The sequence below is a fragment of the Dermacentor silvarum genome, chromosome 1 (assembly GCF_013339745.2).
Source record: "Dermacentor silvarum isolate Dsil-2018 chromosome 1, BIME_Dsil_1.4, whole genome shotgun sequence".
Lineage (NCBI taxonomy): Eukaryota > Metazoa > Arthropoda > Arachnida > Ixodida > Ixodidae > Dermacentor > Dermacentor silvarum.
This window is the reverse complement of record NC_051154.1, coordinates 53,045,047-53,064,161: the sequence shown is the minus strand read 5'-3', so window position 1 is coordinate 53,064,161 and position 19,115 is coordinate 53,045,047. Positions and strand designations below refer to the sequence as shown.

Below are 19,115 nucleotides of genomic sequence, written 5' to 3'. Positions count from 1 at the left end.
TCTAATACTTTCCCAGAAAACCTCCCATGGTCACTGCAGGACTTATCTACTCAGCATAACTACTCTATGTAGAGCCCCAATATGTTTTGAAGCAGATGTTGAAGGCAAATATATTGAAATAGGTGGTAATCTGTGGATTACTTGTTAATGCATGTGCCTTGAGCACTGAACATCTTCAATTTTACAACTGCCGTGTCTGTCCTAAAGTAATTAAGCTAAATTGACAACTTTAGTTAACTGAACAGCTCGTGATATTTGTGCAGATTGTTATGTCTACCAGTGCTAGGAGTCTTGGCCAGCAAAAATTATAATTTTCTCTCCAATGCCCTAATTTTAATAATTACTGGCTTGCGTTGCTGAGACACCGGACAGAGTATTGTTGTACAGACTGTAACAAAATTCTGAAATATAACTTGGGGTGTACGATTTGGCAGTGGTAATCTAAGTACACAAATTGCTATGGTCCCTTTGGACAGATACTGTACATTGATGAACCCATTAACATTATCTTAATATAGTGAAAGATGTCTTTGACAAAGTGATGTTTAAGGGACCTTGCAACACTTTTTTCTGGTCACCATATTTGCTCTAGGTCTAGTCTCAGCATGTCACAGAACACACAATATAAGAAATTATGATAATTGACTAACACAAACCCAAGTTATCGTTCAGAGAACATTCAAAATACAAGCAAAATGAGAGTTATCCTCCACTTGAATTTGCGCTGCTCTAGATGCCACATTTCACTCTCCCATGATGTTATGTAGTGACACCAATAGCAGCAGGGCATTAGTAGAAGTTGGGGTGCCAGGGGTGCCAAGCCTGCTGAGCCTGTTGATAGCGTTCCCATGGACTTCGTGATTGAGCGGCACGCAGTCTAACCTTGAAGGCCATGGCATCACTTTTACATTTACGACAGCTTCCACGAGGCATGCCAAAGTGCTCCAAAGTGCTCAGCATGTGGTGCGTCGATCCCATGGTTGCAACGCCTCGTCCATGGCTGTGCGATACATAAAATGGTTGGAAAACGTAATGCTATGTTTTTTGCAGCACTTGCAATATTTTGAGAACATAAATCGTACATAAAATTTTTAACCAAATGATCAGTCTCATTCCTTGACGTCACGTCCCTGTCTACGAAGCACACAATATCGCCGCATTGAGACAATGCCATCGGTGCCACACAAGCTTTTCCTGGTGCGTTATAGGGCCCCTTTTGTTACTTAACCCTCTCATGGGCGAATTTTTCGTGTGTGGCACAAGTGTCTACTTGCGTGCTTTTTCACAAGACATGGTCACCAAAGTTTCATGTAAAAATTGGAGGACGCTTAAGCTTTGCCTTTAAGAGTGGAACGCGATAGCATTCAAAGATCCCTGGCTGCTTATCAGGCTTCCCGGCAACTGCAGCTTTCTTTTTCTCCAACTTCGCCTCCGCATGCACTGCCGTAGGGAGCCTACATGCAACATTGTTATAGGCTGCCAAGGAGGGGAACGCCATCTGGATGGTATTTTTGCTCGGAGGAAACCGCGGTGCGCTGCTGTATGACTGGTAGAAATGTTGGAAAAGGGGCTTGTGTTTGAGTTTCCGATTAATAAGAGAATTATGTTTTCTCGTATATTCAAATTACAATCCGACGCTATCACATCTGTAGATTGTGGTTACATCGTACTCTATGATTTTTTCCGATGCATTTTACTTGAGAAATTCGATTAGTTCACCCACGCCTCTGTGCCACGCGGAGAGCCTGCGTGGTCGGTGTGGTTCAGGATGATTTCTTGGCCGGGCAGCGCCCCCGACGCTGACACCGGATTTTCTGCGACACGGGGCCCTTAACGCTCTCGCATTGATAGCTTCAGATTTGTTTCAAGTAAAATTGACAGAATTACTTCTGTGAGAAGTATTCTTCCCACTACCCAATAAATTAACAGAAAAAAAAAATTTTTTTTTCATATTACTCAAGAAACTACAGAACTTGGGGTGCCTTTCTATGGCTCGGAAAGAAAGAAAAAGAAATATTAAAAAAACAGTTCTTCGCTTTTCAAGATACTACCTGAAGCAAAAGGGTCTGTGCAAAGTGGCATCGCACAGCCTTGACAAATGTACCGCATCCGCTGCTTCTCTACTGCCTCCAGCAAATGTTCACAACAAAACAGACTTGCACCAAATTACAAATAAATGACACTTTTTTGTTGCTACGAAAATTGCTTCAAAGCTTTTATGCACATTCTAAAGCCACAACAATCCAGCAGACAGCATTGCTGAGATGGGCTCGAAGTGTAGGAAACGCTGTACACTCATTTTTGCGGCAACAGAGGGCAACACTGCATTTGTTTTAAATTTTACAATATTTCTGTAAGATGCCAAGAGATTCCTGTGTTGGGAATAATGCTTCTTATGGCTTTGCTGCATATATACAGCAGGTGGGTAGTATGCTACCCACCACTTCTGAGTGTTGAAACAGTGATTATTTTAGTGCTTTGTGACAAAGTTTGTAAGGCAGAAACATGATCAAAAGTATAACCTTTTTGGAGATTGAGGCTGGGATTTGTCACAGCATTATTGAGACATTGGACATTGACCATGATAACTTAAGAAGCTAAGACGCTGTGTACAGCACTGTCATGAACTGGTTGGATGGGTAGCTTTTGACAACTTGTATGGTAGTTTCACTACTCTGTAATGCTTCGATCCCGAAAGAAAGTAAATAAATGTTAATTCAGAAGTTTGTGGTATACATGTTAAAGGAACTTAATTTTTTTTGTCTTTTTGATATGGTTGATAATTTGACTTTACACGTCTCGACTTGCAGGGGGTTATATTTGTGTGTTGTTGTAGTAGTATGTTGTGTAGTATGTTTCAAGTTCATCACTGGCTTTTTGTGCCCTAATGAATTAGCTTGGTAATTAAGGTCAAAGGACAGCCAAGTTTTCTCTACTGCAACACATATAGATACATATTGACTAGGTAATCATGATACAGGGCTTAGTTTGGATCTGTGTGCAGTGAATAACTAGTTGCATCCTTCTTAATTACAACAAGTATATAGTTTGGTTTTTAAAAGTATCAAAATGCATGTTGCTCTTGTGAACACAGCTTTTGATCACATTATACTGCAAACCACTGATGCACATATGACACAAGAGTCAGTACAGGCTCCAGGAAAAGTTTTTCAAGGGGCTTAACCCCGTGGTCAGAAATGCATCTTAACTTGAAGCCCATGCTTGACTTTATCTAAATGACGCCTGGTGTGAACGTGCCCAAGACGTTCATTGCATTTCCTTCAGTGCATTCACGACAGGCGTCATTTAGATCACTCATTTCAAGTTTTTTTGCATCTTCCATTGTATGCGACTCATAAGAGGCGCTTTGAAGCGAGAATAGATAGCGGTGTGGGAAATGCTCTACATTCAGAGCAACACTGCAGGTTCAATGAAGCTTTGCTTTCTGGCTTGAGTGGTAGAATGAGGGAGATGTAAAGGCAGTTTTGAGGTTGGGCCCATGCTGATCAGTCAGTTGCCAACAACTTCAGGCTTAAATTTGCAGCATAGTGAAAAGTTGCTTAACTAGTATGATAGTAAAGGCATCTCCTAAAATGATAGGCCTCTTCCTCACTCAAAACCAAGTTAGTTAGGACCCATTCATTCATAGTGTATTCAAGAGCAGTGCTGTTGGATATCAAAGTGAGGTCTTGCAACCATAGTTTTTCTTTAGAAAGACTATGGCCTGTTTTTAAAAGTTTTGTGGACTTCATTATTAGAAGTGAAAAAGGATCTGTACAGAAGGATAGCATGCTGTGAGCTATTGAATATCATATCTTCCGGGGATCATGCAAAGTTTTAATTGTAACACAGATTCTCAGGTTTGTACACAAAAGCTGATTGAATATTTACTATTTAAGTCATTAGAAAAGAAAAATTAAATATACTGGCTGCCATGCATACATGCTTGCAGCATGCAGGCGCTTTCATCTGCATATGATGCCTAATTGCTTTAAAAAGTCAATGCAGGTTATTTTCCTGCATTTCCATATGTACAAGGATGCGTGTCACCTCAGTCTACTTTCTGTGCTATAAGCAATGTGATGTATTACCGTACTTTTGTGTTTATAAATCTGGCATAGGTGGAATTCTTTGAAGAAGTGATAGATTTTGACTAAGCCCCATCTTTCAACAGCACCACAAAGGATCCATATGACACTGATAAGATGTCCATGGACTTTGTGCAGCAGTTTCCAAAACAGGCATTCACAGTTGGTCAAACGGTAAGGACATTTTTCTGCTTCTGCCTGGACTCCGTTTGGTTGAACCAAAGCATGAAGTGAATTCTTGTCTTATTGTTAACCTAATAGCGACTGTAGTCCAATTTGACAGTGTAATGTTGTGGAATATTGTTTAGTTGGTAAGATATTTTGGATTGTCTGAAATTGGTTACCAAGCGTTTGTTTTTGAAGTGCAGTAGTTACTATCTGTTGACATTGAATTGTTTGGTTGTTTTCCTGCAGCTGGCATACCAGTTCTCAGATAAAAAACTGTTGAAACTTGTCGTGAAGGAAATGGAAGGTGAGGATCAAACCCATGTTTTGGAAACATCTCTTGTTTAGCTTATCTTCAACGATTGTCTAAGCAGCGTGGTCACCTCTACCAGTTATCCACAAACATTGCCTGTAATAGCAACATCCAACTGACATCAGAATAAACCTGTACATAAGATGGGGACGAAAACACTGTTTTGTCTCTGTGTTTTCTCTTTCACTTTACAGGCTCATTATGGATTACCAACTTGCCCAGTCATCCACCTTGATGTAATAGGTTTTAGTGAAAGTTTCAACTTTTGAGTTGGTCGCTTTAAGATGTAAAAAATTTTAATGCAGTTCTGCTTGCAGCTACATGTCATGACACTGAACACTAGAAAAAAAGTGACACTGTACTGAGAAAGGAAGCTACCTGCTGTACTTTGAGATGACATCATTGTATGCTCATTACTCGAGAGGCCAAAAGCGACTTGTTCGATAAAATTTTTCTAGATTGCTTATGTAGCAAGGCCACTGGCAATAACTTCTCATGCACAATTTTGTTTTCTTCTAGAATGAATTATCAGTGTCTTTCTGTTTTCTGCCTCAATAAATTTTTTTTTCTATATACAGTCGCAAGTTTGGATTACCTGAAGGGTGATTCTCCTAAGCCACCGTCAAAACCCAAGACTGTAAGTTATGTTTCTTCATTATTGGTATAGATGGTGCGCTGGCATGTTTTTAGACCCTTGAAATTGCACATTTGTTGCTTTCTTTCTTTCTTTCCAGTCATGTGATACTTTTAAAATTTTGATACTGGTCAGTTTTTTTTTGTGTTTGAAGGACTTGGGCATAGTATTTTTTGTTCCTGTAAGTTTGACATGTTTGTGTTACTTGCTACTCTTGCATTCTTATGATCAAATAAGTTGGTTTGAAGTTAGTACGCTCATTTGGTCAGAAATTTTGAAATTTTTTATTACATTGGTATACATTTTCCAAAGGCAGGTCACACCTGCAGATCATCAAAAAAGGCTGTGAAAGCTTGAGTTATCTTAAAGGGCCCCTCACCACATCTGGCCATTTTCAGCCGACAACTGAAGTGCATACAATGCGTGCTAATGGTAGTGTCTGCTAAGTTTTACACCTAGACGCCACCAAAAGAATTGAAATTTCAAGCCAAATGCCGTGTGCCCTTCTCCTTGTGGGCGCTGCTCTTCCAGCTGGACAGTCGATGTCAATCGCACAAGTGTGCCTACGTAATTTGCAGGGCTGTGACCTCACTCACAGTGACATGTGACTTTGAGAATTATTCGAGGCAACAACAGTTATTTGTTTGATCTGTTGCTTCAATAGACGAATTAGAGTTTAAAGAAATAATAAAACCTACAAACCAAATGTATGCATGTCCTTGTTTTACTTCATACCGTAGCAAGAGAGATGTACTTCAGTTTCATCTCCATGTTCCCACATTGTGTAGTGGGGCATGCAAGGAACAAAACTATGTCATTTTCTACCGTGTTCCAGCACGCGATTATGCTCTTTGATACGCTCGCGTCTACCTTAGTGTTCATGTGGCACTGACTTACCCTACCGCTCCCGCAAGGGCACCTTGAGTATCAAGGTGATGGTGCTTGGTGCCACCACGGAACGGACCCTTAGCCCCCATACCGAAGCTGTCATCTGCACCGTGGTGAAAGGTTTTGAGGTGAAGGGTAGAAGCCATGAACGGTGGTGGTCGGGGCCATGGTCAAGCTCTGGCCGACGGGCTCTTCGTCTGTTTACCACGCGGTGAGCCCCGAGACCTTCCTGTGAATAAGACGATGAAACACAGGTGACATTCTAGGAACCATTGGCATACCCATATCGCATAAGTACTTCTTCTTCCAAAAAGCCTGATCGGTCCCTGAAAAGGGGTCGCACCGAAGAAAGCTTTGACAGAACTTGAACTGATTGTGATCACTTCCCACGTTTCCTGATTATCCACTCTCTTGTAGACAACGACTCAGTTGCTGCAATGTCCGTTTTTGTTATTGCTAGGACCTTTGAAAAAATTATAGGGAAAAACTACGAAGCAAAGAAACTGTCATCCGGTGATCTTCTTGTTGAAGTGTCACAGAAAGATCATTGCGAGCGACATCCTCCTCAAACAAAAGCAGTTCGCTCACTTGCTGGTGTCCATTACCCCCCACCGCAGTCTGACCACAGTTCAAGGCGTTATATCAGAACGTGATCTGATCCGCGATACAGTCTCTGACCTCTTCGATGGCTTCAGAGATCAAGGTGTCATTGCCCTACGCCGCATCACCATAAGGCGAAACGGTGAAGATGTAGTGACACCCCATATTGTCTTGACTTTTAATCGTTCCCACCTACCAGATGCTGTGAAACAGAGTTCATTCACTGCAAAGTCCACCCCTTTGTTCCAAATCAGAGAAGATGCTTTAAGTCCCAAAAGTACGGACACAGATCCAAGACATGTCGTGGAAAACTCACCTGTGCAAAGTGTGGTGCTCATGAGCACCCAACCGAAAGCTGCAGTGCCACTCAAACAGAATGTTCCAACTGTTATGGGCCGCATGCTGGGTACTCGCGAACATGTGAAATATTCCAGAATGAGAAAAAGATAATTCAAATCAAAGTAACGGAAAACATCACATTTCCTGAACGCTGGAAGAAGCTCTCTCCGCAAGATCCTATGTCGACGCAGCGCGCCGGGAGGCCTGGCGCATCTAGTTACGGTGGGCACGCAATACACCTTTGCTAATGCGCACCTTTCTTGGCCCCCCAGCAAGCAGCCATCAGCTGCACCAACCTTCCCAGTCCCAGAGGTCAACTTCTCACAGACCTCTGGGACAAAAGACAACTGAGAGAGAGTCTACTCCTCTTGACAAACCCTCATCCGCTTCCGAGTCCCCGCCGGAAGCAATGGAAGTGATCCCGGGATCCTCAGTATCTCTGATGCTGAGAGAGTCCCCCAAAGAGAGGCGGAGTTTTCTAGACCGCCTCAAACAAAAAAAACATCTGCCAGTCAAGTCACCTGATAAAGGCAGTGACATTTGAATAACCCGTCCCCTTCTCACTCATAAAAATGGCTGCTGAGAGCATTATCCACTGGAACTGCCGAGGGCTACTCAAGAACCTGGATGACATATATGAAATACCAACCAAACATATTTTGCCTACAGAAAACACACTTAAACCCAACACGCACAAACTTTCTAAAATAATATGCGGTATACCAGAAAGACAGGCAAAGCAGTGCCCACTCATCGGGTGGCGTTGCTATTGTCGAGCAGAAAACAATTCCCTGCCAAAGTATCACTCTGGTTACCGATTTAGAGGCAGTGGCAATACGAGCCCTAACTTTTGGGAGAATAATAACCGTATGTTCCCTATATATTCCTCCGGACCATCACCTCTCCGTCAATGTTGCAGATCCCTCCCTGCAGATTGGAAGGTCGGGAAGGTGGTCCCACTTCACAAGTCCGGCAGCAAAAATTCGCCCCTCAACTACCGCCCCATTTCTCCCTCACCAGCATTCCTTGTAAGGTTCTTGAGCATATTTTGTACTCACATTTAGCAAAGCACTTAGACAATAATTCATTTTGCACTAAAGCACAACATGGTGTCCGAAAAAACTTGTCTTGCAAAACTCAACTTCTTTCTTTTACTCACATCTTTATCTTATTCTTGACAAAGGTTCATTCGCAGACTGTGTTTTCTTTGACTTCGCCAAGGCCGTCAATAAAGTGTATCATAAATTGCCTCTATTTAAACTTAGCAAACTTAGTCTTGATCCTAACCTCATTGCATGGCTTGAACATTTTCTTCTTAATCGGTCACAGTACATTGCGTCAAATAATCATACATCCCCATTTAGCCCCGTGGACTCTGGTGTGCCCCTAGGATCAGTTCTAGGCCCTCTTCTTTTCTTAATTTACGTTAACGATTTACCCAATGATGTTTCTTCTAGCATTTACCTTTTCGCAGATGACTGTGTTATCCTCCATGAAATCTCGGACAGTTCTGATAAGTTCCTACAAGACTATATTAATGCTATCTCTAACTGGCGTGACGTATGGTTAATGCAACTTAACATAACTAAATGTAAATGTATGCATGCAACTCGCAGCAATATTCGTCCGCCAAACTATTACCTTAATGATACTCCCCTAGAAGCCGTAACATCCTATAAATACCTAGGTGTCCACATAACTTCGACACTTTCCTGGTCGTTACACATCGATAAGGTAATCAACAATACTAACCGCATGCTAGCTTATATTCGCCGAAATTTTTCTTCTGCTCCTATGTCATTTTAAAGTTAATCTTATACAAAATGCTTATTAGGAGTAAAATGAAGTACGCCTCATCCATCTGGGACCCGCACCTTGAAACCCTTTTGCAGTCACTTGAATTAATCCAAAACAATGCCGCGCGTTTCATTTATAGTAATTATAGTCACACATCATGAGTAACTTCCATGAAAAGCTCCTTGGTACTTCCTCTGCTCTCAGACCTGACGTAAGTGCTTTCGCCTTGCTTTATTTCATAAACTATATTTCCACAATTCCTACCTGCGCGATAATCTTATATCATCTCCTATATACATTTCCTCTCGCATTGATCATAGCCATAAGGTTGGAATAATTCATTGCCACACCAGAACCTGTCAGGAATCATTTATTCCCAGGACCTCTCAAGAATGGAACCACCTTCCCGGCGCAGTTGTTGCAATCAAGGGCAACTCAAAGTTTCGTTCGGCCATATTTGACATCATCGCTCCCTGATACAATTAACTAATCAATTTTTTTGTGTTAACTAAACCACTTTTGCTGCTTTGTTAGTTACTTATGTATGTTTTTTTCTCTTTCTTTACCCACTCCTCTCTGTAATACCTCTGTCTTGAGGGTATGTATAATAAATAATAAATAAATAGATGAATTTGAAAAACTTATTGACCAGCTCCCAGATCTATTCATGTTGGTTGGAGATTTCAATGCGCAGCACCCACAATGGGGATGTACAAAAGTTGATTCTCGGGGTGCGCTAATCGAAAAATTTTTATTGTCCTCCGGTTCCTGTATTTTTAATGAAAAAGAGCCAACATACTTTAATATAGCACACAACTCATACACAGCAATAGACCTTGCTATTGGCTCTCCGGTGCTCTTGGCAACCACTGAGTGGGCTGTTATTGATAATCTGTATGGTAGCGACCACTTTCCTGTTTCCTTAAACCACACAGGAAACATTAATTTAGGTGTAAATAATCATAGGAAATTTAAAGAACAAGCTGCTGATTGGAAGAAGTTCCGAGAACTCTCAAAACTGTCCAGTTCATCAATTGTAGACCTAGCTAGGTATAGACGAATCTCAATCCATGATCACACTGCATATTATAGAGGCCGCCCAGAAATCAATCCCACAGACATGAAATAAAACGCAAAACAAGCGAAGGCCATGGTGGAATTTGGAGTGCAAGAATGCCCGTGAGAAGCAAAACAAAGCATGGGCAAAATTCCGCAGGTATCCTACAGTTGACAATTTAATAGACTTCAAGTGTGCTAAAGCAAATGGCAGGCATATCCGACATGCATCCAAACGGGAAAGCTGGCAGTCATTCCTCTCATCTGTGAACTGTGAACTCCTACACAGATACACATAAAGTGTACAACAGACTTAGAGCACTTCAAAGGCGCAGTGCTCACCTAGTGCCTCTGGTCAGCACTGCTGGTGATACACTGGAACACCAAGCAGATGCAATGGTCAACATTTTGAATATATTTTCAGCTCAGCGCATTATATAGACTCCTTCATGCGACACAAGCTAGCGGAAAAGCCGAAACCTATCCGTGATAAAAGGACATCCACAGGAGGGTACAATAGCCCTTTCACTATGGAGGAACTGAAGGTGGCTCTGGGAACATGTGGCAACTCAGCAGCAGGCCCAGACAGGATTACATATGGCATGCTGAAGCACGTACATGAACACACCTTTGTAACCAACCTCTTTCTGTTTAACAAAATACTAGTATGGTCCTCTGGGAAGCCTGGAAAGAGGCTGTTATCATACCCATTTTAAAACAAGGAAAAGAAGCCGCACTGCAGCTAGCTACAAGCCCATTGCCTTGACTAGTTGCTTGTGAAAGATCTTTGAAAAAATGATAAATTGCCGCCTCGTGTATTTTCTTGAATTTAACGGCCTTCTTGACCGACGTCAAGCTGGATTCAGGTCTGGTCGGTCGACAACTTACCAGCTTGTAGCATTTGAGTCTTATGTCAGGGACGTCTTTATCCAAAAACAACACTGTCTTTCTGTATTCTTTGACCTGAAAAAAGCCTATGACACGACCTGGCATTATGGCATTCTCCGTGATCTGCATTCTCTTGGAGTCGCGGGAAACATGCTCAATACTATAGAAAGCTACCTCTACGCACCATCGTGGTTCGTGTTGGAAATGTTCTATCGAAGCGGTTTATACTGGAGAATGGCGTCCCCCAAGGTGGCGTTCTCAGCTGCACGCTTTTCATTGTTAAAATGAACTCCCTAAGCAGTGTGTTGCCCAAAACCATCTCTTACTCTTCTTACGTAGACAATGTCCTGATCAGTTTCAAATCCTGCAACTTGGCCATCTGTGAACGGCAAATTCAGTTGGGGGTAAATAAACTCTTAAGCTGGGCAGATGAAAATGGTTTTAAATGTAACTGTGGAAAAACCATCTGTTTACCTTTTTCTAAACAGTGTAGCATTAGGCCAGACCCCACGTCGCACTGAAAGGGCAGATCATAGTCATTAAAAAAGATCAGGAATTCCTAGGTGTTGTGGTTGATGAAAAGCTTACCTTTGTTGCACATATAAAGCAGTTGCGATTGAAATGCTTGAAAGCATTGAACTTACTAAAGATTCTTTCCCATCAGTCATGGGGTACATACCGTGACTGTCTACTGAACCTTCTGAATAGCGTAGTCTTGTCACGTATTGACTATCGCTCGGTAGTGTACGAATCAGCGTCAAAGTCTGTGCTAAAGATGCTTGACCCAGTGTACCACCTCGGGCTCCGTCTGGCCACTGGTGCTTTCAGAACAAGCCCAATAGCCAGCCTTTATGTTGAGGCGAACAGATAGTCACTGGAATGACGAAGGCAGTGCACAAGCAATAGTGTATGCCCCTAAGGTGGTTTCTCATGTAGAGCAACCATCTGGTGCACTTTTGCGGGACACAACCAACACCCATTTGTTTTTGAGGTGACCATCAGCAATGCCACCATATCTCGTAGTAGAGTCGCGTCACACCTTGAAAGCCTGCACATACCGGTCTCCAATCTCCAGGTGGTCTCTCATAAAGACACCATTGCACCGTGGGAACTACACGCTTTTAACTGTGATATGTAATTTCTTGAGGTTAGCAGACATGGGCATCCTCTCGCAATAAATCAGCATTTCATGTACTTGCAGGCAAAATACAGGTGCGTCGAGTATTACACTGACGCCTCTAAGTCCTCAGCTGTCGCATGTGCTGCACATGGCCCTGAATTTTCTGAATCGAAAACAATGAACGAACATCAAGCATATTTACTGCAGAATGCTGTAGCATACTCCTGGCCGTAAGGCACATCCTGCAGAAGAAAAAAACCAGCCCCCATCATATACACAGACTCCCTCAGTGCGGTGACTGCGTTGTCATCCGGTAAAAAGCATATAAGTCCAGTGACTAATTTCCTTCTAAAATGTCTCATGTTGGCTCACAAATCCAAAGTTAAAATCACACTGTGCTGGGTGCCGAGGCACTGCAACATAGCTGGCATTGAGGTAGCTGACAAACTTGCGGAGTCGGCTGCTCTTTGTAATTCTCTTGACATAGATAATGTACCCTACGAGGACCTCAGGCCACACATTAGAAACAGAATCTACAGTGTAGACCGCTTATAACGTAAGTCGCTGGAGTCGCGAATATCTGCACTATAAGCGGTACTGCACTATAACCAAAACAACGATTTTCAAGCCCTGCACGTATGCAGAACATATGTAGACCAAGCATGTAGACACGCTTTGTACTATCGCGCTCACATTGCGATTACGTTTTCGCCATTGAGCTGGCGAAAACATGATCGCGATGTAGCCGCTGCTCTTCAAGCTCGACAGCTTTGCACCGAGCCAAAACGAAACAACTGTTTGCCGCAACCGCTGCGGAAAAAACCGTGACTGCTATCGACGCGATTATGTGACTGTTATCGTGACTGTTATCGACGCGATTATCGACTCAATTAATTTTAGGCCCTATACACCACTGTTTCTTATCCTTCTCCTTGAGTACTGCTTACTAACCTGAGTCGACCACCAACCTTGTGTTTGGCGCTCTTTGGCCACAGTTGCTCTTGCACCATAAAAATCTACTACTAACTATCTTACCGCTAGTCAGGTGCCATCGGTACAACAACGCGTTGTATCGTAATAAGGATCAATAAGCTGGGCCAACATCTCGAAATGTACACGCACTGAGGAATCCATTCCGCAGAAGCAGCCAGACAACAATGCAAGTGTTCTCGTGCACAGCTCGCAAGATTGTGCACAGAGCAAAACGAAACAGACGCAACAGCTCGGGGGCTTGTGCGCAAGACCGTCACTGGAAGTGTGCTGTGCAACAAAAACGCGATAAAAACAATGAAAAAAAAGGCAGTGACATCTACGTCACGTGACGCTATCCCCTGGCTCTGGTATGGAATAATGCAGGGAAGGAATTGAAATCATGGGTTCATGACACTTCAAATATTTCTATCTCTGCTAATGAACCAATTTGAAAAATTCTTACGGTAGAATGCTCCCGAGAGGGCACGTAACAACTTTCAGCATATAACCAAAATTAGATATGTGGCCTTGTAAGGGGCCCTATAAGAACTGTGTATAGGACAATCTATAGCAACTACACAGAAAGCAAGCTGCAGGGTTAAATGTTTACATATGCCATAGGTATAAGCTTTTTTAGATGGGTTTTACTGCTGTACAATTGACTTGTAGTTTTCATGTGCTGATTTTGCAAAGTGCAGTGTTTTCTAACATCCAGTGTGTGTTGTTTCCAAGGCACTTACATGCCTTTACAAATAAATCTTTTTCAGACCCTGATTGGGCTGCTGTTACCAGATGCTGCCGTTGTTTTTGAAAAGGCTGAAGGCTCTACAGTGAACCTTACTGGACATGCCAAAGGGTAAATTTAAAGTGACATGCTGAAGGGTTTGCATGCAGCAACATAGGACAGTCTTTATGTTAGGTAGTCATGGTATGCTCTTTATACTGGTCTTGTACTGCACTTTCTTTTGATGTCTTTTCATTCAACATCTCAACTACTGTTTTTTGTCAGGAAAATGGTACGTCAGTCTATCATCAATCCAGACTGGGATTTTAATAAGATGGGCATTGGAGGGCTGGACAGAGAGTTCAACGCTATATTCAGAAGGGCATTTGCCTCAAGAGTTTTTCCACCTGAAGTTATTGAACAGCTTGGTGAGTTCGAAGGAACACTTTCATCTCTGTGAAAATAAGTAATAATGTTGATGCTAGCCACTAGTTCGACAGTTTCTGTGATACTGAATTAGTTCACATCTATAAATTGCTGTCCTGTCAGCACTCTCACTCATGCAGATAAAGCATGAGCAGAAGTTGCGACTGAGTGCCGTTTGTCTTTCTGATTGGCCATACTGTTTAAGGCCTTCTAAAAGCCTTCGTGGGCATAAATGCAAATTCATAAAGGCATTTCTTATTCTCTCATGGTGCTTGTGTTTGCAGACCTGAAGCATGTCCGCGGCATCCTTCTCTATGGGCCACCTGGTACTGGGAAGACTTTGATGGCTCGTCAGATTGGCAAAATGCTGAATGGACGAGAACCAAAGATAGTAAACGGACCTCAGATATTAAACAAGTATGTTGGTGAGTCTGAAGCAAACATTCGGCGCCTTTTTGAGGACGCAGAAGAGGAAGAAAAAAAGGTACACTCACTGACTTTGCACTGTTTTCATTTAGCTCCTTCACATTATATATTTTTCTCTTATGCTCTTTCTTTTCAGTTGGGTGTCAACAGTGGCCTCCACATCATAATTTTTGATGAAATTGATGCTATATGCAAGCAGCGAGGCTCAGTGGTAAGACTTGTAGAAAACAGAATGAATACTGGCCTTGGGTTTTGAAGTCGTCTGCTGCACAATTGTTATGTTTGTATGCAGGCTGGAAACACAGGTGTTCATGACACTGTGGTGAACCAGTTGCTGTCCAAAATAGACGGCGTGGAATCATTGAACAACATTCTAGTGATTGGTATGACCAACCGTCGGGACATGATTGACGAGGCGCTGACCCGACCAGGTCGTCTTGAGGTGCAGATGGAGATTGGGCTCCCCGACGAACCTGGTCGCCTCCAGATTCTGAACATCCACACAGCGCAGATGCGCACTCACCGCAAGATGGCTCCTGATGTGGACTTGGCTGAGCTGGCTGTCCTTACTAAAAACTTTTCAGGTGCCGAGCTAGAAGGCTTAGTACGTGCAGCACAGTCAACTGCCATGAACCGGCTCATCAAGGTGAGTTCACTATGCTGGTCCAGTGCAGTTACCAATAAGGCAGTGTGTGCTCTTTTCACTAGCAGCTTCCCATTCTTCCCGCATGCCGTATTTGTGTTAAATTTCTGCCATGATTGCATAGTAGCAGCAATAATACTGCTTATGCTTCATATTATTTTGCAAAATAAATGCATTCTGTGACAGAGCACAGGTACTATTATTTGCATGTACTTGCAGGTCTGTTGTTAAACAGAACATGCAGGCATCTGACTTGCATCTTGCAAAGGCTGCAGTTGTTGGTGTTTGCGGAAGTGCTGTCAATGCATTATGCAGCTATGTAGAGAAGAGCTAGGGCCATCTTCCTTGTGCCATCTGCCACAAAAACTATGCTTCCTGACTTACCATGCAGGAAAATTTGCTCATGCTCGGCTTATATGTGTTCCCATAAATAATGGACTTACCTGTACATTTCCTCTTGAACCTTTGCCAAAATAATCTGTCACAAATGTTTTTCAGTTGGGTAAGGATAACTAATCGCCATATGTTCTTAATCCAGGCAGGAAGTAAAGTGGAACTTGACCCGGAAGCTGCTGAGAAGCTTCTTGTTACCCGACCTGACTTCATGAATGCACTGGAGAATGACGTGAAGCCGGTAAGAGTTGAATCTCAATTAACTAAAGCTTTTATGTCTTGCTTGGTTTAACTTGTTGATCATGGTATTACAGGCATTCGGAACTAGTTCAGAAGAAATTGAACAATTGGTGTCTAAAGGTGTTACCACATGGGGACCACAGATAAGTGCCATACTGGAAGATGGTGATTTATTCATCCAGCAGGCACGATCTCCAGAGTCGAGAGGTTTGGTCACAATCCTTCTTGAAGGTGGGTGCTGTTCATATCTTTGATGAGTACTGCTTATTGTTCCTTTTGGATTAAGATTGAAACGAGAATTATAAAGCATATTGGAGAGTTTCTGTAAGAAAACTAAACTTGAGAAATTTTTAAATGTGAAGCACCATCTGTAATAAAGATAACTTAAACACATCAGAGGTGTATTCTTATGTAAAATTGCATGCACAGTAAAGGTTTAACGTCCATATCTCTAGTTGCTGCTTGCTTTTTGCATTCGTATATTGCATAACTGGCATTTTTATGTGAGGTGAATACTCGAGCACACTGATGAAAAAAGTTAGTTTAAGATTTCATGCTTCCCTTTTTTTAAATGCATTGTAAGTTGTAACCATGGCATTGTATCAGAAAAATTCCTCATCAATTTTGGTCTGATGCCAGCTCTGACTTTGCTCCATCTCAGTGTTGCAGAAAAAGTTAGTGTGGTTCAGAAACTGATTTGGTAAACCGATCAAGCATCACATAATGCTCTAAAGCAGGGATCAAGCATCACATAATGCTCTAAAGCAGGGGACGGCGATGCCTGTCGGCACCATGCTAAACCCTGCGGTGTTCGACTCGCGTTCGTTTGCGATGCGTTGATTGCTACGCGTCGATTGCAATGCGTAGTTCATTTCTCGCCTTGCTGCCGCTTTCGTTGCAGTCTTTTCTTCTTGTGAGTGGGTGTTTTGCATCCATGTTTGCACTCGTCTGTCTAAAGAAACTTTGAACAGGTCGCGAAACCGCGATTTCCCAGACAGAGACGCGGAAAGAAACGGCTCATCTCATTACCCAGCGCGTCTGCAGACCCCGAACGTATCGCGGATTGGGACAAGAACATATGACGCAGATCGCCGGGCAAATGGGGAGACTCGCGTCGTGTCTCGCCTGAAGTCCGCCCATGTCTCAGCATGGTCCGGCACAGTCCCGAAGTGCAGCGCACCAAGCGGCCGGCGGCGGCAGGCATCACACTCGGTGCTTCCGCGACACCCGCTCTCGGCACACTAGTGATATAATCTCGACCGGGTGAAGTGGGTCGTCACCGCAAGAATCAGGAGACGGTGATGAAGGCGGGCATCGTGATGATGAAAAAAATTAGAAAGTATTGTATTCACTTCATTGGTACATGGTTTGGCTCTATCCGAGTCTCGAGCGGTTCTGCCTAACAAGGGGGGCCAGGACTTGGTCTTGTGGTAGCCGATGTCTCCTTCGGGGAACTTGTGGAAGTGTCAGTCCTCTGTCCGGTGGTCAAGTTGACGACCTCCTCCCCCTCGGGTCCTCTCCTTTGGTAGCTCGCCTTTTGTGTCTGCTCAAGTCGTAGAGGTGTGACGCTTTCTCGGGGATGAAGGGGATTATCTCGTCACGGGAAAGGCGCTCGGGCTTGTTTCCCACATTTCAGAGGTACAGTTTCAAGAAAGATCATAACCGCCTCTTGGGTATGAAGATAATTGCCCCGACACGGGAACGTGCGCGGGTTTGGTTTCCCACAACTGAGATGCAGAGTTCCAAGCCGATCATAACAGCCCGTCCACCGCCACAGGAGGTCTCGAAGGGGTTGCAGCATCCAAACACCTCGAAGAGACCGGCAAACCCCGTGCCTCTGCTTCGTTTCGCCGTTCGTTCCAAGGCAGGCCAGGTGACACCTTCTGGAAATAGACCACGCCAAGCCCAAGGCACAACAAATAGAGAGCACCCAACTAACCATGAGAACTGCCAGGTTCACACATTCTTCACATAAAACCTTATCAGAATTATACCTGCAGCCCTTGTTTGAGATTCCCGAAAATTAACAAAAGGAAAAAAACTAGACTTCAATGCATATTTCAACCTACCTAATACCTAACGTTTTTGTTTCTCTTGCCCGGGAAAGCCGCGTTTATTGAAAGACTGAGAGCGCATTGAAAATGATCAAAGGGATAAATGCTGCGCGGCGATTTAGTTACTCGTTGGGTCAGTGCTACCTGCCAGTACCAGCGCTTCTAATGCCAAATGTACTGCGCTCTGATGACCGCTTCAACTCCTAATTAAGCTGATTCATAAAGTGGCAGTTAAAGCCAGGAAACAAAAAGCCAGGATACTCTATCTGCTCGCAACACCGGGAAAGAAAACTGCTTCTTCGAACTCGCTTGAGCAAATTAAACTTCCACAATGGTAACCGATAAATGCACCTACCCTGTAAGCATTGAATTATCCAAAATGGTTTATTTCTACAAACCTCGAATGTTAATGCCTATCTACAAAATCAGCACGTCCACGAGCCACCACCATCGCAAAACTTGCTTCGCAGTTTTATTCGTGTCACTGGCTCTCATAACAATCAATACAGCGAAACACCGAGATTAATGCGGAACCTTTGAAATTAAAAGAAATAAGGTCTTAATAACTAACAAAAGAAAAAAAATGCAACGTGTTTTATTTACAAATTTACAAATGAGAACCTTATGGAGGCGCCCAATTCGACAATTACTACCTCTTAATGCGCACTCGACTAGGTCGCAATCTGAAAGTCATTGGGCCTCGCCATGGGCAATAAAGGGCGCCAGACATACACTGCCCCCTCCCGTCACCTGTCAATTCGTGTGGCCGCAGCTTTCTTTCTCGTCTCGGAGAGGGAGGCCGTAAACGCGAGGAGAATCGCCATTCTTCCTTTGTCCTCGCTCTCGTGGACAAAGGAAGCTGCTCTCCCCCTCATTGACGGTTTGACTGGCCCTTTGTGTGCGCGCGTACCTCAGCCAGGTTGATCTTTTCAGCCGCATTCCTACTCGCGGAGACGCTCCCTGTTCTGTTGCCATCCGCCTTTGGTGACGTCTCCGTTTTCTCAACCACCATAACGAGCCCTGTGAAATTCTGCATGATGGCCTGTTCCCTTTGCTTACGGGCTGTGGTGTGGCGTCTTTCTCGAATTTGCGCTGTGCTAAATACTTCGCTCATTTGCGCCGTCTGAAAAATTTTTGCCTCGCCAGGCGGTCACCGAATGTACCTCTACAATCCCCGATCGCCCAGTTCCTGCCCTGTTTGGCCGCCATGTCAGTCTCCTCTCCTTTGGACGATTCCAGAACGTCGCTCAAATGCGGAAGTACAAGGGAGTTTTTCAGCGCCTCCTTGACCTTTTTGGGGCTGCTAAAACAAGGCTTGTCTCCGTAAGGAACGTTCTCCGGAAGAGCCA

At 43.5% G+C, this 19,115-nt stretch overlaps 1 protein-coding gene across 1 annotated transcript in view; it reads left to right on the top strand.

The window, feature by feature from the left end:
* Positions 1-19,115, top strand: part of LOC119463250 (vesicle-fusing ATPase 1-like) — a 64,339-nt gene that overhangs the window by 17,784 nt on the left and 27,440 nt on the right. Inside the window, exons 6-15 of the mRNA XM_037724122.2 lie at positions 4,175-4,262; positions 4,503-4,560; positions 5,145-5,203; positions 13,628-13,716; positions 13,870-14,012; positions 14,295-14,494; positions 14,573-14,647; positions 14,729-15,082; positions 15,618-15,713; positions 15,787-15,943. Of these exons, the coding sequence (XP_037580050.1) occupies positions 4,175-4,262; positions 4,503-4,560; positions 5,145-5,203; positions 13,628-13,716; positions 13,870-14,012; positions 14,295-14,494; positions 14,573-14,647; positions 14,729-15,082; positions 15,618-15,713; positions 15,787-15,943 (1,319 nt within the window). The remainder of the gene's footprint in view (positions 1-4,174; positions 4,263-4,502; positions 4,561-5,144; positions 5,204-13,627; positions 13,717-13,869; positions 14,013-14,294; positions 14,495-14,572; positions 14,648-14,728; positions 15,083-15,617; positions 15,714-15,786; positions 15,944-19,115) is intronic.